General features: G+C 40.9%; 1 protein-coding gene across 1 annotated transcript; it reads left to right on the plus strand.

Moving 5' to 3' along the window:
* The first annotated feature begins 298 nt into the window (after nucleotides 1-298).
* Nucleotides 299-14,715, plus strand: LOC143289346 (uncharacterized). Its single transcript, XM_076598348.1, has 10 exons — nucleotides 299-396; nucleotides 3,967-4,069; nucleotides 4,446-4,611; nucleotides 5,512-5,690; nucleotides 7,740-7,826; nucleotides 8,268-8,371; nucleotides 12,375-12,503; nucleotides 13,074-13,202; nucleotides 14,040-14,080; nucleotides 14,592-14,715. Exons 1-10 carry the CDS (start codon nucleotides 299-301, stop codon nucleotides 14,606-14,608), a joined length of 1,053 nt encoding a protein of 350 aa, XP_076454463.1. The 3' UTR covers nucleotides 14,609-14,715.
* Nucleotides 14,716-27,360: the final 12,645 nt, after the last annotated feature.

The following is a 27,360-nucleotide window of genomic DNA, read 5'->3' on the forward strand; positions in this document are numbered from 1 at the left end:
GAGACAGAGGCAGAGACACACAGACACAGAGAGAGACACAAAGAGAGAGACACAGAGAGACAGAGACACAGAAACAGAGAGACAGACACAGAAACAGACACACACACACACACACACACACACACACACACACACACACACACACAGAGAGAGAGAGAGAGAGAGAGAGAGAGAGAGAGATGTGGGGTCATAAGGAAGGGAGAGGTTTAGGAACTACTACTGCTACTGCTGCTGCTGCTTCTACTACTGCCACTACTTTTACAACAGTTGCTGTTGTTTCACCTGCTGCTGTCTGTCCATGCGTTCTAAACACTTTGTTGACATTTCAGGGGAGGTTGATGGCTATGACTTTGCTACACTTTACGCAGTGGACACCACTGCCAAGGAAGAGACAAGGTAACACGCACACAAACCACACACACACACACACACACACACACACACACACACACACACACACACCATCCACGCACTCACACACACGCCCACAATTATATGTGTATATATATATATATATATATATATATATATATATATATATATATATATAAAGAGACATACAGAGAGAGTAATATTATGTGTGTGTCTGTGTGCGTGTGTTTGCTTGCAAGCTCATCGAATGATACTTAAAGTGTGTGTGTGACACGCACGTAAAATGTGTATACCATTGTGAGTTTGGGTGAGGTATACTGTGGAGAAATACAACAACAAATAATGGTTACAAACAGAAATACCAAGAAAATGATTTATCTTTGCACCTTATGCTTACATTAGGGATCCTAAAGGGAGGTGAGGAATGCATGAGCAGCATGAGGGGTCAGCTCAACTCAGCTGTTAGAACCCAAGCATTGTCAGGTGAACAAGTAGTGACACAGGGGCAGTGTTCCCTGTACTGGGATCTCTGAAGAGACTCCACCCGACACTTGCTGACCAAATTATGTTCGTACAGCATAATAGTACATTTTATTTTCACTTATCCATTTAGTTATATTGCTCAAACTTTTTTTTTCTGTTTGGCCAACAACGTGTACACAGTTCACAATTCACACGTCAGAACAAAATTACCGCCCCTCAAACACCACCTCCCTATATACCACACCTTCCCCACCTTCGACACAGAGTTATGCTGATGTTGGCTTCTCCACCTCACTATTCATATCTCTATACCGGTTTTTAGGCCACATACAGGGTCCAGATACAGGGTTCACATCATTCACCAATTCATTGTCACCTGTTCGTGGCTTAACCAATAAGAAAAGCATCGGAATTTCGCTTTTTCTAGTGCGGGCATATGTTCTTAATCCAGCTTTTATGACTATTATCCATAAACTAAGTTTCGAATGGGGGTTTTCAGCTATTGAGCCGAAGGTGTCCTGAACTCTGGTGTCAAAGGCACCAGAAAATGCAGGACTGCAGAAAGAGAAAGAATTTATCGTGTGGTTTAATCCTTTAGCCATTGTAGAGAGAATCCATCACGTGGTTTAATCCTTTAGCCATTGTGGAGAGAATTCATCACGTGGCTTAATCCTTTAGCCATTGTGCATCATGTGGCTTAATCCTTTAGCCATCGTGGAGAGAATTCATCATGTGGCTTGATCCTTTAGCCATTGTGGAGAGAATTAATCATGTAGCTCAATCCTTTAACCATTGTGGAGAAAATTCATCATGTGGCTTAATTCTTTAGCCATTGTGGAGAGAATTCATCATGTGGCTCAATCCTTCAGCAATTGTGGAGAGAATTAATCATGTGGCTTAATCCTTTAACCATTGTAGAGAGAATTCATTATGTGGCTTAATCCTTTAACCATTGTGGAGAGAATTCATCATGTGGCTTAATCCTTTAGCCATTGTGGAGAGAATTAATCATGTGGCTTAATCCTTTAACCATTGTAGAGAGAATTCATCATGTGGCTTAATCCTTTAGCCATTGTGGAGAGAATTCATCATGTGGCTCAATCCTTCAGCAATTGTGGAGAGAATTCATCACGTGGCTTAATCCTTTAGCCATTGTGGAGAGAATTAATCATGTGGCTTAATCCTTTAACCATTGTGGAGAGAATTAATCATGTGGCTCAATCCTTTAACCATTGTGGAGAGGATTCATCACGTGGCTTAATCCTTTAGCCATTGTGGAGAGAATTCATCATGTGGCTTAATCCTTTAACCATTGTGGAGAGAATTCATCATGTGGCTTAATCCTTTAGCCATTGTGGAGAGAATTCATCATGTGGCTTAATCCTTTAGCCATTGTAGAGAGAATTCATCATGTGGCTTAATCCTTTAGCCATTGTAGAGAGAATTCATCATGTGGCTTAATCCTTTAGCCATTGGAGACCAAAATCGGTGGACGGGATCAGATCTGCAAAATGATTTATCAAACGTCATCTGACAACGCTTTCATCCCTAGTCGACGTCATCAGACCAGTTTCACAAAATCATTTCGTTGAACATCTGTTGCTCTGGACAAAAAGGACAGAAAAAGAGAAAGAAGAGTGGAATCCTTCAATGTTGTTGCCTACGTGATTTCTGAGGCCAGTCAGACAACGAGAGGCAACAGCTAGCACGTTGTTGTGCACACACACACACACCACACACACACACACACACACACACACACACATACGCACACACACACACACACACACACACACACACACACACACACACACACACACACAAATGACAGACTTGTCACAGCTTAACCATGGATAACGTGCATCAACATTTTTGCTTTTCGATAACACTGATAGGTTTTCTATCCACTTTCTGTGAATTCTATTCATTACCGAGCCTTGATAACAATATAGATTATCCATCAACTATCAACTCATTATCGAGCTTTGAATACCATTCCTAAAGGGGATATTCAACTATTCATTTGTTGAGCCAAAGATATCCTGAATTCTGACATCAAAGGCAACAGAAGATGCAGGGCTATGGAAAGAAAGAGAAGGATTCCTAATCCTTTTGCCAGTCAGATTCAGACGACATCAAGGGACCCAACGAGATTTGCGAATGACTTATTGGGCGTCTGTGGCTCTGGCCAAAAAGGACAGAAAGAAAGAAAGAAAGAAGAGAGGATTCATTTAGTGTCACCGCCAACATTATTTTCAAACCCTTTCGTACAATGGAGACATCAACCAACACATTCTTGAGAACAACGGTGCGAAAGACAGGCTGTGTTTAACTGACTTTGACAGACTTTGTTTTGGAATCGCTCTCCTTGATGCTAATCTTACTGAACTTTTAACACTGTTTGGGGTCTCAGTCCTGAAATTGGCCCTCGCGGTCGGCTGGGCCATGGGGAACATGGTTTGACTTGATTTACAATTTTCCATTGTTCTTTTCCCCAACCCTTCCTCCCTGCCTCTCCCTCTCTCTCTCTAAAAATATATATACCCTCTGTGTGTGTGTGTGTGTGTGTGTGTGTGTGTGTGTGTGTGTGTGTGTGTGTGTGTGTGTGTGTGCTCTGTCGCTCCCACTGTTTGGAACTCACTGCCTAAAAGTCTGCGAAACATTACTTCCCTACCAGTTTCATTGTGAGTTACGACTTGTGAAGGAATTTTGAAATAAATGGTGGATGGTTATGCAATGAGTAGCATTTCAAAAATTTTTTTTCTTTCTCAAGGCCTGACTAAGCGTGTTGGGTTACGCTGCTGGTCAGGCATCTGCCTGGCAGATGTGGTGTAGCGTATATGGATTTGTCCGAATGCAGTGACGCCTGGAGCTACTGAAACTGAAACTGCACCATACGAGTAATAGTCATCATTATTTGTTATTGCATAGAAGCTTTTTCAAGTAAGCTATCAATAATTCAGCACACCCAGACACACAGGTACACACACACACACACACACACACACACACACGCACGCACGCACGCACACACACACACACACACACAGGGGGTGGGGAGGGGTCAAAGTTACATCAAAATTGATGACGTGTGACGCTGTGCCCTTTCAGACAAACGAGACGTGACGTTGCAACACACGCTTCAGACACCTTCTCCGACAAACCAAGCTTTTCACTGCAACTCACATCCGGTGAACGACTGCGCATGTCGCTGGTAAGACGATCGGTTGACACTTCCGGGGCGACGTTCACGGAGATCACCGAGGAGGGAGAAAGGGAGATAAATTATGAGCGCAGAGATTGTTTCTTCAGCGGAGACCTGGAGGGAGGTGAAGGATTTGCGTCCCTTGCCATGTGTGGTGGTGAATTGGTAAGAAACACGTAACCGTTGATAAGACACTTAAATAGATCAAGTATCAATGGCAAATTGCTTCGACATGTTTCGTGTCTGAATGAAATATGAAATATGTTTTGTGTGGTGTTTCAAAGTGTTTAAATCTGTCGTTATTACGCTGCATAGTGTGATGTCACGTTCAACTCATCTTTTCTGGTGTGTCAAACATTAATCAGACAAACATTGTGACCAACAGACGGGTTCCGTGACGACCGCCAGACGTGATTACGACATTCACACCTTGCCCCACACAAGCCAGAAACGGGATGCTGATGACGTCATGCACGTTCTGGTCACGTGGAAGGACCACCAAAATGAACGAAGAGACTTGCACGACGTACTGGAAATTCCAGATGACAGTTGTGGGTTTGTACAGAATCGTGCACGAAAAGAGAAACTGACATGACTGTTTAAGAGATAGAAGCTACAATCATCATTTATAAATGAGAAATCACATTTAGCGTTCATTAAAATTGATATATTCAACAATTGTTATCTGTGATATACTTACTTACTTACTTACTTAAACCTTTCGCTCCCTGTGGAGCACAGGCCATTCACGACGTTTCTCCACCGGACTCAACTCTGGGCTGTCCTTTCTGCATCCCTCCAGCTGGATCCCAGCCTCTTTAGCTCTGCTTCAGTGTCCCGCCTCACTCCCAGGCCATGTTGGTTTCAGAGTGTCGTTGATGCTTCTATAACTCTTGGCTTTTTTCCAGATAGGGGTATTGGACCCATGGGTGGGATGGTCTACATTTGTCTGACCTCTACCCTTTGACCTTTCCAGCTTGGGTGACCCTGCCAGGAGCTTACGCTCCTGCTGGCATTGCTCTCTGGGCCACTGAGGCACGCAAGCCATCACACCGCGACAAGTGATGCACCTTGTGATGATCTATGATTATGGAGACCACAATTGTCATTTACAGAACCAGAATCATAAGTATTATTATTATTCTTTTTCATTATCACAACTGGTGGAGGTGCTGGTGGTGTTATTGTGAACACCGTGTCAGTCTTCACAGACAGCTGTCTGCATCATTATAACTATGACACCAACATCGTCAGCGTATGCTGCTGTTGTTACTTCTGCTGCTGCTGTTGCTTCTTCTTGATGCTGCTGCAGTAAGATGATCATTGCCGTTATCATGAAGATGATGATAACAATGCCGCTAATGACAATGGTGGCAGCACTGAATATTGTCTAAAATTCTTTATCCATCTATGCACATGCTATGTATCTATGTGTCTATCTATGTACACAGCCTCCGAAGCACGAAGTGATCCGAGACGCAGTGTTAGATACCGCAATGCCACTGTGGAGATAGGGGATTTCGTAGACAGGTTCTTCATCGAGGAACTCAACCACAGAAGAAGCAGATGGAAATTGGGCAACATGTCAAACCATCAGGTCCTCCAGCTGATCATCCTCAAGTGGTCCGGTGTGCGTTGAGACACCCTGAACATTGCTATTTCTCTGACTCTCTGTCTCTGTCTCTCTGTCTCTGTCTGTCAGTCTATGTATCTAGCTATTTAGGTATCTATGTATCTATCTGTCTGTCTGTATATGTATCTATTTATGTATCTATCTCTCCATCAATTTATTTATCTTTCCCCAATTAAACGGAACCTGTATCATACCAAAGCTGTTTTCCTGTATAAAGTTTTATCTTATTTTACCCCCACACTATATCATTATGTAGATTTCAAAGCAATGCCACCTCTTCACGCGTACTGGAGCACTTATTTAGGAAGACAATATCCACGCCAGTGTGAGTAATTTACATGGTGATGCTTTGCGTGTGTGTGTGTGTGTGTGTGTGTGTACTCTGCGTGTGTGTGTGTGTGTCTGTGTGTGTCTGTGTGTGTTTTGTTGTTGATGTTTTAACAATACCTCGTTTTTAATGTGGTTTTAGTCATGTATCGTACATTTTGTTTTCTCCATGATATGAAGCCTGCATCTGTTTTCCCTCTGACATTTTTCTGACGAAATCTTTCTTTCTTTTGGAAAATTAAAGAGATAATCTTAAATGGTTCAGCTCAGCATAAGTCACAGAATACAAGTGATGACCACGATATTTACCATTATTCATTGAATTGTCAGCTCTCACTTCTTTCTGGGAAGACCTTGAGAGCACCTTAAAAAGCAGTATCAGATTGTCTTTTAACTCACTCAGTACGGCCAGTCCTCTCTTCTCCTCTACACAGACCCCTCGGATGTCCAATGGGTGTCTGAATGACCCAACCTTTAGCTTCCGTCGTCAGAACTGTGGTATTCTTTGTCAACATTCACCTATTCAGTATAAGAGCGCTCCGCTTGCAACATTTTGATGATGGTAATTGGGGTGAAACGCTGTTAACGTCATCTCTTTCGCCGTTCGTATGGAGAGAGTTAACGTTGAATTGGTACTGTTTGGTATAAATGTAAAAACAAGAATGGAGGATGTACCAGAATTAATACTGCTGCTTGGTAAATTACGTGTATACAAATGTCGAATAAACAGAATAAAACGTAATATCATATCAATGGATTCTTAAGAGAGTTGAAAGATAAATATAAAAAAGGAAAATATCAATATAACTTAGAAATGAAGCAAGCAGAATTGGACAAAAAGTTACATCCATGTATAGGACTTCTTGAAAGATGAATTCCTCTGCTCTGTCTGTCTAGCATCATATAAAGCTCTACAAAAGATTTGCACGAGTGCCACCTAAATGAAGAAAAAAATTAAAATAATAAAGAGAGAGAGCAAATATTTCATATCATGGACATTTTTCCATTAATTTTGTATGTATAAGTTTCTGCTCTATTTATGGATTTCTTTTCTTTCTATTTAGTCAGAAGTAAAGAAAGTGTATATTCAACTAATAGCGCGCGCACACACACACACACACACACACACACACACACACACATATATATATATATATATATATATATATATCACTTATCTATCACATAATGTGCATGTGTACATCCATTACATGTTGTGACCAGTTCTGTTGCAACAGGAGTATATGTTATAATGACTTGTTTTCTATGTGTGGGAGTGATGGGCCGGGGGGGGGGGGGGGGGGTTGGGGGGTAAGTGTGTTGTGTTTTCTTCTTGGTTTTGCTTTGTTTGTTCAGTCTTCCATTCAGTCACATTTGCTGCTGTTTGTGTTTGCAATGTATCGTCAGTTGAATGCGTGTTTTTGGATGGGTTTTTTTTTGGTTTTTTTTGTTTTGTTGGGTTTGTTTTTGTTTTTTTTTTGGGGGGGGGTTGTTTGTTTGTTTTATTTTGTTTTGTTTTGTTGGGGTTTTTTTTTTTTTGGGGGGGGGGGGTTGTTTGTTTGTTTTTTTGTTTTGTTTTGTTGGGGTTTTTTTTTGGTGTTGTTGTTGTTTTTGGTGTTGTTGTTCTTCATACTTTTGGGGGATTGTTTTTAAGGGTGTCAAATGTATGTTAAAAAGAATCTTTCTTTCTTTCTTTCTGTTTTTTTTTTTTCTCCTCAGGCTGCCAGTCTTCTGTCCAACAAGACGAAGGTGGGATGGGACCTTATACTGCGGCTGGTCAATGTGACCATCATGAGAACTGACCCCGTGAGTTACGGGTGGCTGGTTTCGTGGCGTGGGTGTGTGTGCGTATGTGTGTATGTGTGTCTGTGTGTGTGTGTGCGTGCGTGTGTGTGTATGCGTGTGTGTGTGTGTGTTTGTATGTGTTAGTGTGTGTGTGTGGTTGTGTGTGTGTGTGTGTGTGTGTGTGAATCTGTGTGTGTGTGTGTGTGTGTGTGTATGTACGTGTGTGTGTGTGTGTGTGTGTGTGCGTGTGTGCGTATCTGTGTGTCTGTGTTCACATATATACCAGAATATGATCTTATGTAACTTTTTTTTGTCCTGTCGTATTCATTGTTGTCCTTGTGGTCTTATCAGTTTGAAAATGTAATGCTAGTATGAATCAAATATTGATCAACATGACACGAAGAGCATATCAATATGATACTAATTTGGAACTACTTGTTGCCCATGTCCTGTTTCATTCAGACCTGGTACCAGTTAAATCCAAACCAAACGATTGGAGAACGCTTGAACGCAATCTGCTTGGGGACGAAAGACAGACATTTCGATCAAGTGACGCTCCATACTGGGTGAGGCATACATGTTGCACGTGCTATGTAGGGAGCACCCAGGTACGTAAGGACACACGGACGCAAAGCACTGTGACAGCCACCACCACATACACTTTGGTGATCAGGAGCAACCGCGTCGCGCGGACGTGCACACTGTTTTTCAGTATCAGAAATGTATCATATGTTTTTCTAATTAAGGAACTTTAGTTGAGAGATCTTGATATGAGACTGTCTTTAGCATACATACATTTATCAGTTCACTGGGTTCCTTTAAAAAGTTTCCTCTCGTTATACTTCCATTTCCGTTTCAAAATCACACGGGCTTGTGTTTGTTTGAGCGTGTATGTGTGTTGTTGTTATTGTTGTTGTTGATCACTGGCAATACTTTGTCTGTCGCCACTTAATTTGGCTTAAAATAAGGAATACAATTAGTTCATTCCACAAATTCTAATCATAATGACAATGGGTTTTTCTTTCTTGGGAAAAGAAACCAAGAAAAGGAACCGAAAATGTTTTCAGAGTGATGGTACTGTATCACTTTATTTGTTATTCACAAAACTTTTATCTTGCATACTAACATACTGATTGAAAGCATTCGTTTTGTGATTTGAAGTAAAGTATAGTATGGCAGTTACATTGATGCAGGCAATTTCCTGGAACAACAAAGTTCTGCCAATAAATGGGACATGAATGAATATGCTATAGGATACTTTTAAACGGATGTCATCCATCTAAAACATTACATTTTAAAATATGACTCAAGGCATAGAAACGATATTGTGTTTAACACTCTGTGTGTAAATCTTACACAGTCTACAAATTGTCGTTTGTCGGCAAATAGCGTTATCAATCAGTGACTCCCGTTTTTATGCATCTTCATCATCAGCACATTTTGTTTTCTCTGTGTGAAATTCGGGCTGCTCTCTCCAGGGAGAGCGCATCGCTAAACTACAGCCCCACCCATTTTGACTCACTTGTGTAAACAAAGTGAGTCTATGTTTTAACCCGGTGTTCGGTTGTGTGTGTGTGTGTGTGTGTGTGTGTGTCCGTGGTAAACTTTAACATTGCTATTGTCTCTGCAAATACTTTGTCAGTTGACACCAAATTGGGCATAAAAATAGGAAAAAATTCAATTCTTTCCAGTCATCTTGTTTAAAATAATATTGCACCTCTGGGATGGGCACAAATTTTTTTTTAAAAGAAGCCAAATTATATGCAAACTGAATTTACTGTTATATTTATATTTTTTTATTCTCTAAACTTGGCACTTTAATCTGATATTCTGACATAACAAGAGCAGTCATTTTTATCATTTTTTGTTCAAACAGGAACTTCTTTTGCTAAGCATGGAAGTTATATTTATTTTGCATGTCTTTGGTGCAGATAGTAAAAAAGGGAAATTAATCTGTAATTAATGCTAGGGACTTAATTTGCTTTAAACTGATCTTTCTCATCTTAAACATTGCATTTTGAAATTATACTCCATACATAAAAAGCTTGTGCGTTTTACTGTCAGTGTACAGGGCTTTCACTATGCTCATTCGCCCAAGTGGTCTTTTTCGGAAAATACTAAAAATCAATACGATGAGTGGACTTTATAGATCTATTGGCTGAGCCCTGAAGGTCATGGGCAAAAATCAGTTGCGTACACATATTTATACATATTCAAAGCGCGTGCTCATATTCTTCGCGAACGCGAACGACGCCATTTTGTTTCAAGTTGTTGACATGCCCGTTCAATCCTATATTCAATGGACAATACATGATAACATGTGATGGAAAGTTGGAGAAGGAGACCGTTAAATATTTATTCAGAGAAAGGTTTGTGAACGCTATTTATTCAGAGAAAGATTTGTGAACGCCTCACCACTTACTGGATTATGCCCCAAACTGCCATAGAAATATCCACAGAATCAGTGGGGAATTCACAGTTAAAAATAATAAACCATGAGAGTTAATACCCTTGAATTGATGAAACGCAAAAATTTCCAGTCTTGACTTTTCTCAAAATGAAGTCCTTTTCACTTCATATGACTTGGCTCTACATGTTATTAGTTTAACAAAATACTCAATTTTCATATCAACTTTAAAACTATAAAACTAGAATCAACATAAAAGAGAAATTGAATCGACCGTGTCAACCGGGTGTAACTAAACTTGTACACCTATGTAGATCCAGAGAAAACGGCAAAATGTCGCAGTGTGATTGCGGCGATAGCCACGTCTCCTTTACCGCGGACTTAAAAATAATTTTTAATTGCCCTTACAGATTTTTTGAATGCCCAAGATACACCAGAATAATATGATTTAAACAGCGTTCTCACTGCGAATATCTCAATCGATTTATCGCCCTTTAGAAAAGCTTGTTAATATGTTATATTTTTTACCATCAGTTACGGAGCCACGATAGTGTAATGGATAAAACAGTTTCTTCTCATCCGAACACGCGGGGTTCGAATCTGATGTTAGGACTTTTTTTTTTCTTTTAACCCGAAGCTTTATAATAACAAATACAGAACACATTTTAACGATTAGATTTTTTTTTTTATTAAGTGTATCATAAGTGAGTCTTGAAGGCCTTGCCTCTCTTGTTTTGTATTTTTTCCTGCATGCAGTTTTATTTGTTTTTCCTATCGAAGTGGATTTTTCTACAGAATTTTGCCAGGAACAACCCTTTTGTTGTCGTGGGTTCTTTTACGTGCGCTAAGTGCATGCTGCACGCGGGACCTCGGTTTATCGTCTCATCCAAATGACTGGCGTCCAGACCACCACTCAAGGTCTAGTGGAGGGGGAGAAAATATCGGCTGCTGAACCGTGATTCGAACCAGCGTGTTCAGATTCTCTCGCTTACTAGGCGGACGAGTTACCTCTAGGCCATCACTCCACATAAGTCGTATCGATAGATCACGATAAGATTGAAATGAAAGGCGGCCGCTAAATTTTGTTCAGAGAATGATTTGTGCGAGGAAGTCATTACTTACAGCATACTGTGCACGAACGACCATCTAAGTCAACAAATTTGTCACTTAATCTTTACTTAACTCGCACTGCACATGCGCGTTTGAATATCTACTCCGGGTTACAGAAACAGGGGCCAACTTCCGCTATTGTTTGGAGAGAAATGTATGTAGATTTTGTGAAGATGAGCGTGCCTTTTCACCGATTCTGACAATGAGAAGCCATTTTCGGGGGGAATGTCGTCCTTGATCTGTGAGTCAAGCGGTGATGAACCTTCAGGTGATGAACCTGTTCGTAGCAAGAAAGCGCGTCCAGTCCGTGGACCATAATTTTGCCAAAAGAATTGGACATGTCCAGACAGATTATCGTCTATATCATGCCCGATGATGCGTTTGGCGATTTTGTTATGTTACTCTTTGTCGAAGCTGAAAAGTTTTTGGTGATGACACGAAGAGTTTGAAACTCTTGAATATATTATGTTCGTCAAAAATAAATATAATAATAATAAAAATGAAGCGCGGATTGATGTAAGTTGCTTACTCCGTTTCGAACACACAACTTTTCAGTTCAACAGTCGTTTTTGAAAATAGGATTACCCCGCGCCCCACCCGCACCCCCACCCCCACCCCTTACTCTTCCTCCATCCCAAGCATTTTCGGTTTTGTTGTCGTTGACAGTGATAATGTCGTTGTTGAACAGCGAGAATCAGACGCGAGTCATGAAGGCTATATACCCTTTGCTCTATAATGTTATCCTGTTCTCCACAACACGACTGTTACATCACTATTCGTTGTAGTGTGTACTGGTAGCGGCACCTCTTGCTCTGTATATTGTTATCCTGTTCTCCGCAACACGACTGTAACATCACAATTCGCTGTGGTTAGTTATATGACTGGTAGCAACAACGGTAGCTGTAGGAGGAGGAGGAGGTCTAAGCCGCAGGATCAGCAATAGTCCCACCTCCATCGATTCCGACACCACCATCACCATCGTCATGGTCATCATCATCATCTAACGTTGACAGATGTTCTAATTATCTGCGGACTGTCACGTTGTGTCACAGACGCACGTCGAACCCGGGGCTGGTGGGGCTGGCCTATGGTACAGCTGTGTGCAGGCACAGGTGGAGGTGTGCCGCCAGCAGAAGCTATCGCTCCGACTACTGGACAGAGCTTCACGAACTGGGTCACAGGTATAAACACCAACACTGAATCGATGAAGATAGAGAGAGAGAAGGGGGAGGGAGTGAGAAAGAGAGATAAACCGACAAGACACAGACATGCTGACAGATAGGCAGGCAGACAGACAGGTTGACAGACAGACAGACGAATAGACAGGCTGACAGACAGACAGATAGGCTGACAGGCAGAAAGAGAGGAAAAGGAAAGACGGGAAAGACAAGAAAAAAGAAATGTTGATAGTATGGAGAGAGAGAGAGAGAGAGAGAGAGAGAGAGAGAGAGAGAGAGAGAGCAATCACGATTACGACAACGATAACGATCTTTATTCAGATGAAGGTCAAGGCATCTTACTGAAGAGAGCCACATTGTAAGAAAACGAGAAAATAACTATTACACAACAAATCGATAACACAAATCAAACAACAAATAGCGAATACAATATTCAGCAAAACACTCCAAATAACAACCAGTAGTGACTTCGGTGCTGTATATTAATGGATTTTCTTTCTTTCTGCGTCGTCTTCTTTTCTTTCTTTCTTTTTCTTTTCTTTTTTTTTTCCGATCTCTAATTTCCAAATCCAGCCTCGGTCTGAATCATGACGGGAAAATGCACGAATGCGTCAATGGCACCGACCCGACCAAGGGCTTCATGGGAGGTAACAAATACCACTTCCGGGCGTGCTACAAAGACGTGCTGGCCAGAACGTTGCCGTGAGTACAGTTGCCACTGGCATATTGACAGTGTGTATATTAAAAGTTTTGACAATTTTTATGTGAAGGAAAACAAGTGCACTAATGACTGTCCATTGTAGGAAGTACTTCGTCTTCTTCGTTCGTTCGTGGGATGTGACTTTCACGTTCACTTGTATTCACTGGCCAGATCGCTGCGGTAAGCACAGTGGTCGCTTGCACGTTGAACACTGTGTATACTGCAAAGTTTGACATAACGTAGCGCAGGTGATTTGGTGGCATTGATGACTGCTACCCATATTAGGAAGGATATTATGAAAATTTCGCAGGAACAACAATGCAGGAACGTAAAGAAATGTCGTTTATCATTATGGGAAGTCTATCCAAAGACACCTTTAATTGTGTGTGGGGAGGGGGCTGGAAAGTGTACTTTTAAAACCTTGTTGATGGGAGTGTAAATTATGTGGTAGACTAAATGGAATTGAAATTGCAGTGTTTGCACGCGCAAACGCGCGTGTATGTTTGTCTGGGTGGGTGGGTGGGTGGTTCTGTTCCAATTCTGTATAGGGATAGATTAATTTATCCAAAAATCATATTTTGAAATTGACTTCAAAGAAAATGGGAAAGAATTTCTAATGTGATGATGGAAATGAGGAGGAGGAGGAGGAGAAGCATGATTCCTGCTGTCGTTTGCACTTCAGATACGTAGTTGTCCATTGATTTATATGTTACATGCTTACCTATATACGGGCGTGTGTATGTATCTATGTCTGTATGTGTCGAAATATATTAGTATACATGTGAACATCCATGTACCAATGCATGTATGTATAGATTTTGTTGTTGTTGTTGTTGCAGAAAGAAAACGTGCCTTTTCTCCAACTATTATTCCAACTATGGTGGGTTTTTTGTCTGTTCATGATGGAATGATTTTTGATTGGGCTTGATTGTATCACTTCACTCTGTTCTCCAACCCCCACCCCCACCCCCATCCCCCGACTACTCCCCCATCCTCTCTGTGTCTTTTGTGTCTGTATCTGCCTCTGTCTGTCTGTCTGTCTGTCTGTCCCGTCTGTCTGTCTCTGTCTCTGTCTCTCTCTGTCTGTCTATGTGTCTGTCTCTGTCTGTCTCTGTCTCTTCTCTTCTCTTATCTTTCTGTGTATGGAGTATGACCTATGGCTGACTATTTTCATGTGTGGGGGTGGGTTTTTTTCCAGATTTTTTTGTGTGTGGTTTCGTTTCGTTTCGTTTCGTTTCGTTTCTCTCTCTTGCATACACTTACCCCCTTCACCTCCCGCACCCCTCCCATCACCTCCCCAACCCTCTTCTGAACGTGCACCACTATGTGAAATAAGTTATTAAGCACGAATGCATGTAACTGGGCTGTCTGTCTCTTTATTTTTTCTGCAGTCAAACAGTTCAACTGACGACCTGAAACAAAACGCCGTGTGGAGATGAGGAACTCCCTGACCAGACAAGGGACTGGGATGTTGTCACACCTCCTGAACTGACGACTGGCCACACCGCGCTGGAAACCGTTGTTTTTGGTTGTTGGTTTTTTTGTTGTTGTTTTTTTGTTTGTTTGTTTGTTTGTTTTTGTTTTTTGTTTGTTGTTGTTGTTGTTTTGTTTTTTGTTGGTTTTTTTTGTTTTTGGTGGGTTTTTTTGTGTTGTTGTTTTTTTTGTTTTTGTTTTTTTTGCTTCTTGTTCTACTCCCATTACTACTACTACACTACAACCACTTTTCGTCTTCTTCTTCTTCTACTACTACTACTACTACTAATACTAATACTACTATTGCCACCTTTCGTCCTCTGCTTCTTCTTCTTCTTTCTGCTCTTTCTTCTTCTTCTTCTTCTTCTTCCCCATCATACAGCCACGGCGCCACAACTTCCCACCAGCCATTCATCAGGCCCAGTTTCCCATCACGCAGCCACGGCGCCACGACTTTCCACCAGACGCTAATCAGGACCTGTTCCCCATGGCCTCACATACACAGCACTTCGACCCTCCACCCAATCCTGCTGTCTGTCATCAAGACCAGTACGACTTCCAGCCAGCTGTTGCTGATAGTCAATATGACCACTATTCCAACAACTTGTGTCATTATTCAAACAAAGTATTTGGAAACTGCTATTCTTTGTCACCAGAACAACCATCATTCCACAATGCTTACCAACATACCACACACCCTTTCCCCGTTAAATCTGTACCACTCTTCAACCCTTCTTTACAAACAGACCAATTCCCAGCTCTCAGACCTCACCCCTTGATACAATCTCTTGTATCATAAATAATTAGATGACTGACGATCAGCCCAGATCGTACATGACGTTGTGGGAACTTAACTCACCCCACCTCCCCACCTCCACTTCCCCTGCAAGCTGTCATCGCCATGGATGTTTCAGTTTGCATCGTTGACGTTCCCAGAGACTTGCCTTGGCGTCAAATCAACGCAGACATACAAGCTCTCTCTCTCTCTCTCTCTCTCTCTCTCTCTCTCTCTCTCTCTCTCTCTCTCTCTCTCAGCTTGAATTATTCAGCACTTTCCCTTACTAGAACTGCATTTCGAAAATCTAGGTAGTATTTTTATTATGCACTAATGTCAAGTCCTGCTAATGTCTCGAACTGGCCTGTTTGTGAAGGACTGCGAGTAGGTCACTTAAACATATGTCATTTGGTCAATAAAATGACAGACGTATCGAAGATGATATATAATAATGATAAACCATTCCATATCTTTGGCTTTTCTGAATCATGGACGAACATTCACATTAATGACAAATCTATTTCTATTCCTGGTTACAATATTGTTCGGGAAAATCCTCAAAAATCTAAAGAAAGTGGTATCGTCATTTATATTCAAAATAACTTTCCGTACAGAATTCGTAATGACCTACATCATCCAGATGTTGAATCACTGTGGCTTGAAGTTCAATCCCAAAATAAATCAACAGATTCGCTCCTTATAGCATTTTTGTACAGACATCCTAAGAGTTTTTCCAAGTGGTATGACGATTTTTGTGAAATGATGGACAGCGCCTGGCTTTCAAAAAAAGAAGTATTAATTTTGGGATGACTTTAATTTAGATCTTTTTCAGCGTCATAGCCGATGGAACATCTATACGTCTTACAATCTCCATCAGTGTATTGATTCCCCCACCAGAGTTACACAAAAAACTAGAACGCTCTTAGATCATATTTATACATCCAATCTAACATCAGTTCGAGAAATTTGTGTGCCGAATGTTGGCGTAAGTGACCACAATGCCGTCTGCATTACATGGGGAAAAAAGGGTTTCAAAATACCCAAAACAGGTCATACTGTTGTCACATTTCGGTCATTTAAACATTTTAATCTGGACGCCTTTCAATCAGACCTCATTTCTGCACCTTTCACTAACATTTATAGCTTTACTAATCCAGACGAAGCCCTTTCCTTTTGGACTGCAACGTTACTGCATGTTGTTGATAAACATATCCCTTTAATTCAGAGACGAGTCAAGTCGGAAATTCTTCCGAGTTGGCTTACGCAAGATATCTTTCAAGCAATGGATGACAGAGACCATCAAAAGATAATCGGTCCATTCGAAGAATACCAGAAGAAACGTAATATTGTCAAATACATGATCAGAAAGTCTAAACGGATTTTCTTTCGTAAGCTAATCGAAGACAAAAGCAACACAGCCTCCATATGGAAGGCTATACACCAACTCACCAAACCAAACAATTCAAATGCGGAATGTCTCATTCCTGTTGATACACTGAACAATCACTTTGCTGACATTGGAAACAAATTAATCGCAAATGACAGTGCACACACTTCTTTTGATTTCAGCATTTTAGAAAACTTCTGTCATAATAAAGATATAAAAACAAAGTTTTCTGTTCCATTAATGTCTATTCATGAAGTCTTATCTTATTTAGTATCGCTAAAAAATAAAAACTCGTGTGGCTTCGATGGCATTAGTCCAAAAATATTAAAACTATCTGCACCTTATATTGCCGATTCTCTTACTTATCTCTTCAATCTTTGTCTATTCAAAAATCATTTTCCAAAAGAGTTTAAATATGCAAAGGTTATTCCCATGCATAAAAAGGTGATGTTAATGATGTCAATAATTACAGACCAATCTCATTGTTGTCTTCTGTCTCAAAAGTTCTAGAACGTCATGTACACCTTTGTCTTACATTCTTTATTGAAAAATATCAGCTTCTACATACCAATCAATCAGGATTTAGACAGCACCATTCTTGTGAAACCGCTTTATGTAGAATAACTGATGCATGGCTGCGTGATATTAATAAAAGCAAGGTGGTTGGAGTGATATTCATTGTTTTTACAAAAGCGTTTGACTTAATCAATCACGAAATATTGCTTCACAAATTGAAATGTTATGGTATTGACGATAACTGCTTATTGTTTCTCAGATCTTACCTAGAAAACCGTATTCAGGCTGTCTATTCACGTGGCTTTATTTCTTCCAAAAGGCATGTTCCAAGAGGAGTACCGCAGGGGTCAATTCTAGGCCCTCTCTTATTTTCCTTGTATATCAACGATCTACCTTTATCAATTCAACATGCAATCTGTGATTTATTTGCTGATGATACATCAATACAATATGCTAGTCACAATGTTGACGAAATTAATTATCACCTGAATGCCAACATGAAATCTGTCGAAAACTGGTGTGATGCTAATGATATGGTCGTGCACCCTGAAAAGACAGAATGCATGTTAATTTGTCCTCGTCAGAAAAGACAGAACATAAAAGAAGCACAACTTAACATAAAATATAAAGACAATATTATCAAACAAGTTACTAAGCATATGCTATTAGGCATTACTATTGATCAAAATCTTTCGTGGCAGGAACATATTCATTGCCTCATAAAACAAGTATCATCTAGTGTATTCCAATTATCACAGATCAAACACTTTCTTGATAATCATTCTAGACGTGTGTTTTACTTTGCCTATATCCAGTCTCGCCTCAGCTATTGCTCGATTATTTGGGGTAAATGTCCTCCTTCTACATTAAAGCCACTTTGCTCTTTACAAAAACGTGCCATTAAGATGATTAACCATGTAAATACCACAGGTGGATCTGTGCACAATATGTACAAAGAACTTCAAATATTACCTGTTCATATACTTATTAGATATAACACATTGATTCTTATGCATAAAATTGTTCATAACGCATGCCCACAATATTTAAAATCGTTATTTTGTTTCCAGTTCCAACGTAATTCAGATAGAGCTATTGTCCCAAAGCCTAAAATTGATTTATTTAAGATGAGTCTCTCATTTAATGGAAGCATCGAATGGAACATGCTTCCAAAGACATGTCGTCAAATTCCAGCCATATCTCTCTTTAAAACTAAGATAAGAATATTTCTATTCGATACATTTGATTAACCTACTCGCGGTCTTTTGCAAATGCTTGCTTGTACTCAGTCCACTAGCTGCCATGCCATGATGAATGAAAAATTGAATGTATGTGTATGTGTGAACAGTAAGTGCGTGTGTGTGTTTGTGTGTGTTTGAGTGTGTGGGCGTGAATGTGTACGTATGTCTTTGTTGCTTGTTTTATAATTGTGTGTGTGTGTGTGTGTGTGTGTGTGTGTGTGTGTGTGTGTGTGTGTGTGTGTGTGTGTAAGTACCTATGTACATGTAATGTACCAATTGTTCCAGTTTTTCATCGCTTTGTTACCCTTAATAGACTATTCAAGTTCCTATTCTTATTCGTCGTTCTTATTATTTTATTTTATTTCAGTTTATTTCTTTATTTTTATGTTTTGTGTCGTTCGTTCTTTATTTTTTATGTCGTTTAATGGGCAGAATTGTAAAAAGGCCTTTACTGTGCCTAATTCTTTACCCATTAAAGATTCATTCAATCAATCAATCAATCTTCTTCTTCTTCTTCTTCTTCTTCTTCTTCTTCTTCTTCTTCTTCTTCTTCTTCTTCTTCTTCTTCTTCTTCTTCTTCTTCTTTTTCTTCTCCTCCTTCTTCTTCTTCGTCGTCGTCTTCTACTACTACTACCACTGCTACTACTACTACCACTGTTCGTCTTCTTCTTTTTCTTCTTTTTTCTTCTTCTTCTTCTCTTTTCTTTTCTTTCTTTTTTGGTCTATTTCCCATTCCTTCCTTAAGACTAATTGAATAAACAGAGTTTGATCTTCAAGATTAACATTCCGGCATCCACATTTATGAGTTTGTGTTTGTGTGTGTGATTTGTTGTTGTTGCTGTTGTCACGGACCAGCTCAACCTGAGTTTAACCACTGATTCAAAGTAAAAACATGTCCGTTTTCCAGCCGTTTACATACACGTCCCAACAATTATGAACAATATGACAGACAGACAGCGAGAGACAGAGTGAGGAGAGACAGAAGACACAGAATTTCACTGCTCATTTTCACACACACACACACACACACACACACACACACACACACGCATATCACTTACAGTGTAAAACTGAAAAAATCAAAGAACATACAGACGCGCGCGCGCACACACACACACACACACTCTCTCTCTCTCTCTCTCTCTCTCTCTCTCTCTCTCTCTCTAGATAGACTCATTGCTTCTTATAAACACAAGCAAGACAAGAGAGGCAAGGCTTTTAAAACTCGATTGTGATATGCGCGCTATATCCAGTAAAGTAATCATGAAAGAAAAAATGTTTTTAATAGGTACTGTATCAAACATTAAAAAGAAAATTTAAGGCCTGCTGGCAGGATCGAACCATGGATGTTCTGTTCAGAAACGAGTAGTCTAATCCTCAACCCTACGCCGCTTCTAACGCCACTTGGCCAAATTCAAATAAAGAATGTTATTGTATTTGAGGTAATGACACCATACAAATCACGTTTCTTGACATGTCTCCATTATTTACGAAATTCTTTTTAATTCGACCGTAAAGGAGACGTTGACATTGCCGCAGGCACACCGTAACATTTATATATCTGCACAAACCAGTCCGACAACAGACTGACCCGAACTGAAAGAAACGTTCGGTTCAATTTTTCTTTTCTATTCATTCCAGTTAATTCAGTAACCACTTTAGAATAAGCATATGCAGTAAACACGTCAATGGTGCAGTTAGTGTCACAGTATGTGTTCTGTTCAGAATTTGTATTTCTTTTCTTGTGATTGCGAACAAGAAAAACGATGTCGTGCCGTCTTCCCAAACATAGCCTACGTTCTAGCAACTGGGATGGGAATGTGGTTTTTCGGATTCCGGAACGAGCCTCAGCGAAATAAGCCTTGGTCCGGAAATAAGACGTAATTTCGGAGACTTACAGTGTATAATTGGTATGACTTCGAAGATTTTTCCTACTATGATTAGGCCAAATTCGGACATGTCGTTGGTAGACAAAGTATTTCCAGAGAAAATGGCAATGTTAAAGTTTAACACACACACACACACACACACACACACACACACACACACACAGTGATGGCCTAGAGGTAACGCGTCCGCCTAGGAAGCGAGAGAATCTGAGCGCGCTGGTTCGAATCACGGCTCAGCCGCCGATATTTCCTCCCCCTCCACTAGACCTTGAGTGGTAGTCTAGTCATTCGAATGAGACGATAAACCGAGGTCCCGTGTGCAGCATGCACTTAGCGCACGTTAAAGAACCCACGGCAACAAAAGGGTTGTTCCTGGCAAAATTCTGCAGAAAAATCCACTTCGATAGGAAAAACAATTAAACTGCACGCAGGAAAAAAAAGTGGGGGGTGGCGCTGTAGCGTAGCGACGCGCTCTCCCTGGGGAGAGCACCCCGAATTTCACACAGAGAAATCTGTTGTGACAAAAAAGAGAAATACAAATACACACACACACACACACACACACACACACACACACACACACACACACACACGCACGCACGCACGCACACTCACACACACACGTGCGCGCGTACACACATACATCTGGTTACAATGATAATGATAATAGTAATAATGAATACTTACATAGCACACTATCCACAAAATTAACATGCTCTGGGTGCTTTACAAAAACACATCACATCAATGTTACATACCCACACCGAAATGTGACTAAAAAACAAGCGCGCGCACACACACACACACACACACACACACACACACACACACACACACACACACATTCATATACATGCATGTAGTTACGTACACATACATATGTATATACACATAGTAAAGCACAGCTCACGCAAAGGAAGTGTACCTGCCACATCTGAACTTATTGCTGAGGGAAGAGGTGAGATTTGAGACCAGGTTTAAAAGACGCAAGGAAATCAGAATGACGAAGGTTTTCAGGGAGCTTGTTCCACGTCTTTGGCGATTGAAAAGAAAACGGTCTATGTCCATAGGTCTTACTTCTGAAGCGAGGTATCCTGAGAAGTCAAGTATCAAGGGAAGAACGGAGCTGGCGAGACGGAGTATAGATTTGGAGGAGTTCAGAAAGATACTTGGGGCCAGATCCGTTGACTGCAGAAAAGCTCAGAGTGGATAGCTTATAGTCTATTCGATCAGAAACGGGCAACCAGTGAAGAGACTGAAGGAGAGGAGAAACATAGTCAAATTTAGAAGCTTTGCAAATGAGTCTGGCAGCGTTATTCTGAATTCGTTGAAGTCTGTCTTGGGAATGCCCGCCAAAAGAGAATTGCAGGAATCCAATCTTGAGAGAACCAGAACGCATACAAGTGTCTTGGTTGCATCGGCTGAGAGATAGTGGCGGATAGAACTGATTTTACGCAGTTCCCAATTGGCAACTTTACAGATATTCGAAATATGCTGTTGGAAGGAAGGAGTCTGGTCTGGGATTACAGCAAGACTGCGAACAGAAGGACAAAGTGAAATAGGTGTGCTGTCAATCAGAACAGAGTCGGGAAAGGAAGGGTGTTGACGAAACTTCTTTGGACAGGCTATCATAAATTCAGTTTTATCGTCATTTAGTTGCAGCTTGTTGAGAGTCATCCAGTACTTTATGTCAGAAATGCACTCCGTGTTTGAGTCACCAGTGCCTTAATTTCAGCTATGGAACTTGAGCCGACTGATAAAGTTGAGTGTCATCAGCAAAGCTGTCATGCGACATCATGTGATGACTGATGACATCCGACACAGGAGCCGCATACAGCACGAAAAGAACAGGACGTAGGTCGGACCCCTGTGGGACACCAGCAAACTGACTCTGGACCGTGGACTGGACTGTGGAGCGCCTTGGCTGCCTCTTGCGTATAGTGACTACAGGAGCATGTTGGTCTATGTTATTTAAACAGAGAATTTGATGCATGTCTACTTGAAATAATAATAATAAGTCGTACGGTACTTTCGCCAACTTCAACCTTTCAGCCCTGCTCATTAGTTTGTAGGTAAAGAAAAAGAAAACAAAAAACCAAGAAACAAAATATTACTTTACAAAGATATACAGGTCAAGAAAAAGTATACAGAATTAAACATATGTGCGCAAAAATGTTGAAAGAAAATAACAAACAAGGAAACAAAAAATACAAAGTAGCAAACAAATGTACACAAGGAGATTATAAGACAAGACACAGATACATAAACAGGTATAAAGAATTAAACGCAGGTACATAAACCGGTGCTAAGAAAAAACACGGGTAAATAAACCGTTTCAAAGAAGCAAAAAAAATGTACATAACCAGGTATAAAGAAATATGCACAGGTACATAAACGGAACAAATAAACAGACAAAGGTCAATCATAAATATTTCAAAGAAACAAACGGGGGTCAATGAACAATATATATCGGGTGTCCCCAAAAACGTGAACCGCTTTTTGACAAGTATTTTCAGTGATAGAGAAACCGAATTCATTGAACATTTTCACACAGTAACCTTATGGTATCATCAATAAGTCTGCAAAACATCTGAACGTTCGGACGCAAATTATGCGAGTACTGTTAAATTCAAAACAGCATGTCAAAAATCCCAGTATCAGAGGAAAACTCACTCATTTCAGCTTATGCTCAATGTGGCCTCCACCTTCCTCCACGACGAAATGAAGCCGTTTCTTCCAAGCAGAAGCATGGTTGATCCTTCCAAACTGAAAATTTGGACAGAACTGATTTTGGATACAGACGACAATTAAAAAGAAAATAAAAATTTTAAAAAAACCTGACACCCAGACAGGCTATTTTTAGACTGACACTGATTGACAGATGCCAACACCTGGCAACTGGCATGAACATGATGAAGATCACGTTGCACAGCTCTGATATTGGATTTTTTGACACGCTGTTTTGAATTTGACAATACTCACACAATTTGCGGCCGAACGTTTAGACATTTTGTAGACTTATTGATGATACCCTAATGTTGCTGTGTGAAAATTGTCAATGAATTCGGTTTCTCTATCACAGAGAAAATACTTGTCAAAAAGTGTTTCACTTTCTGGGGGACGCCCGATATATATGATAGTCAGTCGGGTCCGAATATGACCAACAAACACAGGTACATAACGGAACAAATAAACCAACACAAACAAATGTCAATAAACGGATAAAAAAAACAAACAAACACAAGTATATAAACTGGTTCAAAGAAACAAGCACATGTACATAAACGATAAACAGAAAGTCCATAAATCGGTACAAAGAAAAAAAAACACAGGTCCATGAACGGTACAATTGAATAAATGTAGAACAATAAACGGTCCAAAGAAACAAACGCAAGTACATACACCGGTACACACAAGTACATAAACATGTTCAAAGAAACAAATATGAGCATGTGAACGAAATAAAGAAACAAAGACAGGTACATGAACATAACAAAGAAACAAAGGCTGTCACGGCTCGTGGCGTTCATTTGTGCGATTGTCCATGTGTTCCTCTCCCTTCCTCCTCTCTCCCTATCCTCTCTCCCTCTCTCCCTCCTTCTCTCTCCCTTCCCCCTCTCTCCCTATCCTCTCTCCCTCCTTCTCTCTCCCTTCTCCCTCTCTCCCTATCCTCTCTCCCTCTCTCCCTCCTTCTCTCTCCCTTCCCCCTCCCTCCCTATCCTCTCTCCCTCCTCTCTCCCTTCACCCTCTCTCCCTATCCTCTCTCCCTCGCTCCCTCCTTCTCTCTCCATTCTCCCTCTCTCCCTATCCTCTCTCCCTCTCTCCCTCCTTCCTCTCTCCCTCCTTCTCTCTCCCTTCCCCCTCTCTCCCTATCCTCTCTCCCTCCTTCTCCCTCCCTTCCCCCTCTCTACCTATCCTCTCTCCCTCTCTCCCTCCTTCTCTCTCCCTCTTTCCCCACCCTCTTTTTGCTCCATCTTTCTCGTTTGTGCTTAGTTCGGTTCTGGACAAATGCACGTGCATCTCTTATGATGTATGTGTGACATGCCCTGTTCCTTTTCGTTCTGAACTCTTAAGATGAATTCGTAAATTATATCGTTGGTAAGGAAAGATTTCTCTCTGCCTTCGGAGCCGAGCATCGGAAGGAGACGGGTCGCCGAGCCAACAAGCGAGCTTTTGGGTGCCCTCTTTGACAAGAGTTGTGGGGTTCAATTCCCCTGTGACCCCCTTCTTCCTTCTTCAGACATTATCGCACAGAACTGGCGCCGCAGTTTCTAAATCTATTTGGCATAATTAATCATGCTGTGCTGTTGTATGACCGAAGAAAAGTGGTGTTGTGGTTGAGGGGTTAATTTTGTGTGTCTGCTCCTGTCTTTGGAAGTGGAACTGCAGTAAAAAGGTGAGCTGAACTTATATTTCTTTGTGTTGTGTTGTCGGGATGTTAGTTAGTCTGGGAAGGTGTGTGGGGTATGTGGACAACCCCTTATGAGTTGTGACAAAGGCACATAAACGAACAAATAATCGAAACACGGGTAAACTAATGCAAAGAAACAAACGAATGTCAATAAACGGTTCAAAGAAACAAACATAGGTACATAAATGATATAAAGAAACAAACATAACTACGTGAATGGTACAAAGAAACAAAGACAAATACATGAACAGGTACATAGGCGGTACAAAGAAGTAAACACAGGTACATAGACGGTACAAAGAAACAAACACGTATGTGAACGGTACAAAAAAACAAACATAAGTACATTAACCTAAATGAGTTACTTGAACTGTACAAAGAAATAAACCCAAGTACATAAACCGGTACAAAGAAACAAACACGAGTGCATAAATGGTACAAAGACAAGACAAGACACGACGAAATCTTTATCATCGAGGATAATAGATAAGCAAGTAGCATGCTTTTTTACATCCAGCCCTCGCCCAAAAGAGGGAACAAAACTAAAGAAACGAAAATGAGTATAAGGCAGGGGAACAAATTCAAAACGCAGTCAAAATACATTCCCGATCATCCCACTATTCATAGCATTCCACCAAAAGCAAAAGAAAAGAAAAGTGCTTAGAACATGTGGAGGAAAAAACAGATACAGATTAATCAACAGGTACACAAAGAAACAAGAGGCAGTAAACGAAACAAAGAAAAAGACACAGGTAAGTAAAGAGGTACTGAAGGAAAAAAAAACGCAGAGTACGTGCATGCGTTTCCCTGTCTCCAGGATGGACCAGGTAGAACCAGTCGCAATGTCCCAAACATATTGACACACAACCGACAGAGCTGAAGGAATCTCGTGAACAATAATTTTTTCTTCAGCGCTGCGTCCCAGTGACTCTTTACATAGGAGGAGGAGGAGATGAAGAAGGAGGAGGAGAACAAGGAGGAGGAGAAGGAGGGGGAGGAGAAGAAGGATGGGGGAGGAGGAGAAGAAGAAAAAGATGGAGGAGAAGAAGGAGGAGGAGAAGCAGGAGGAGAAGAAGGAGGAGGAGGAGGAGGAGAAAAAGAAGTTGAACGAGAACAACAACAGCAGCGTGAAAAGGAACAAGAACAAGAAGACCCAGAAAAATAAGATCAGATTATGACTGTATACAAACATCAGATAGATTCGGTTTGTGGGTTTTGCCTATCGTTAAAATCTGCAGACACACAACAAATTATAAAATAGAATAGTCGTCGTCAGTTTTGTGAATGTTCAGAAATATGCGATTTCCATTTTATTCAATGTGAATCGCGTTTCACTCAGACACATGTTTAAAGAAGAAAAAACCCACACATGTAGCCTACAAAGACAAAAATCCACATGCTTCATATCAGCAGTCAAGTACAAATAAAGGATAGGAATATACCCTAGTTCTTACTGATTTAGAGTTCTGGAACTTCCTGTGAACATGGCCAAGCTATGTCTATGTCTCGTTCAAGTCTTGTCAGGAATACTATCGTGCGATGCATCTACGGATATACGGATGTTTGTGTGTGTGTGTGTGTATATATATGCACACAGAGAGAGAGAGAGAGAGAGAGAGAGAGAGAGAGAGAGAGAGAGAGAGAGAGAGAGAGAGAGATACCTGTCTTTGTTTCGTTGCTGTGTTTTGTAAGCTGGTTTTGTTCATATGGTTGTTTTGCTCGTTTACTATTCTTTTCTTTTCTTTTCTTTCTTTCTTTCTTTCTTCTTTTTTTCTCTTGTTTTTCAGTTTGTTTGTTTTCCAAACCCGACAGAAAACCGAGGCAAGGTCCGGGTTCATTAATCAACCCATGGCTCCCTTTCCCTTCCCCCATTGTTCTCTCTCCCCCTAACCCCCTCCCCCACCCTACACCTCCACCCACCCTCCTCCCCTTCCTGATGATGATGGCGAAGTGATAACGTTAGAACAGAGGATACACACACAACAGGGTTACGGAACAACGGTTACGAAAGAACTAGATGGGCAGTGAAGTACACAAGGCCCCCAGATGTTGATGATGGCACCAGGAGGAGGGTGGGGAGGGGGGCGAGGGGGAGGGGAGGAAGGGGGCAGGTGACCAGTGGATGAAGTCCGGTACGAGCGGGACACGGCTGGTGTATAAATACACCTGGTGGTGGACACGATGGTCAGTCTTGTGCCAATCTCCCTACGGACGGACATCACGAGCTTGACCGTAAGTTGTAGTTGTCTTGGTCGTCTTCAACATCGTCATCATCATTATTGTCATTATCCTTGTCATCACACGTTATGGTTGTTGTTTTTTCTCCATGGTCTACTTTTGTGATTGTTGTTTTGCGATGTGAACGATGTTTTCCTCTTTTTTTTCAGCGTTCCTATTGAGAAGACTGATGATGATTTTTTTTCTTGGTATGTCGCATATTCTTTGTTGAAGTTTTTGTTTTGTTGTTT

Source organism: Babylonia areolata, chromosome 13 (assembly GCF_041734735.1).
Source record: "Babylonia areolata isolate BAREFJ2019XMU chromosome 13, ASM4173473v1, whole genome shotgun sequence".
Taxonomy (NCBI): Eukaryota; Metazoa; Mollusca; class Gastropoda; order Neogastropoda; family Buccinidae; genus Babylonia; species Babylonia areolata.

Bases quoted from the DNA above. Each gene is read 5' to 3' on its own strand.
- LOC143289346 (XM_076598348.1), top strand. From the start codon at position 299: ATGCGTTCTAAACACTTTGTTGACATTTCAGGGGAGGTTGATGGCTAT. The intron at 4,070-4,445 runs GTAAGACGATCG...TGTGACCAACAG, and splicing joins AACGACTGCGCATGTCGCTG to ACGGGTTCCGTGACGACCGC. The intron at 4,612-5,511 runs GTGGGTTTGTAC...CTATGTACACAG, and splicing joins GGAAATTCCAGATGACAGTT to CCTCCGAAGCACGAAGTGAT.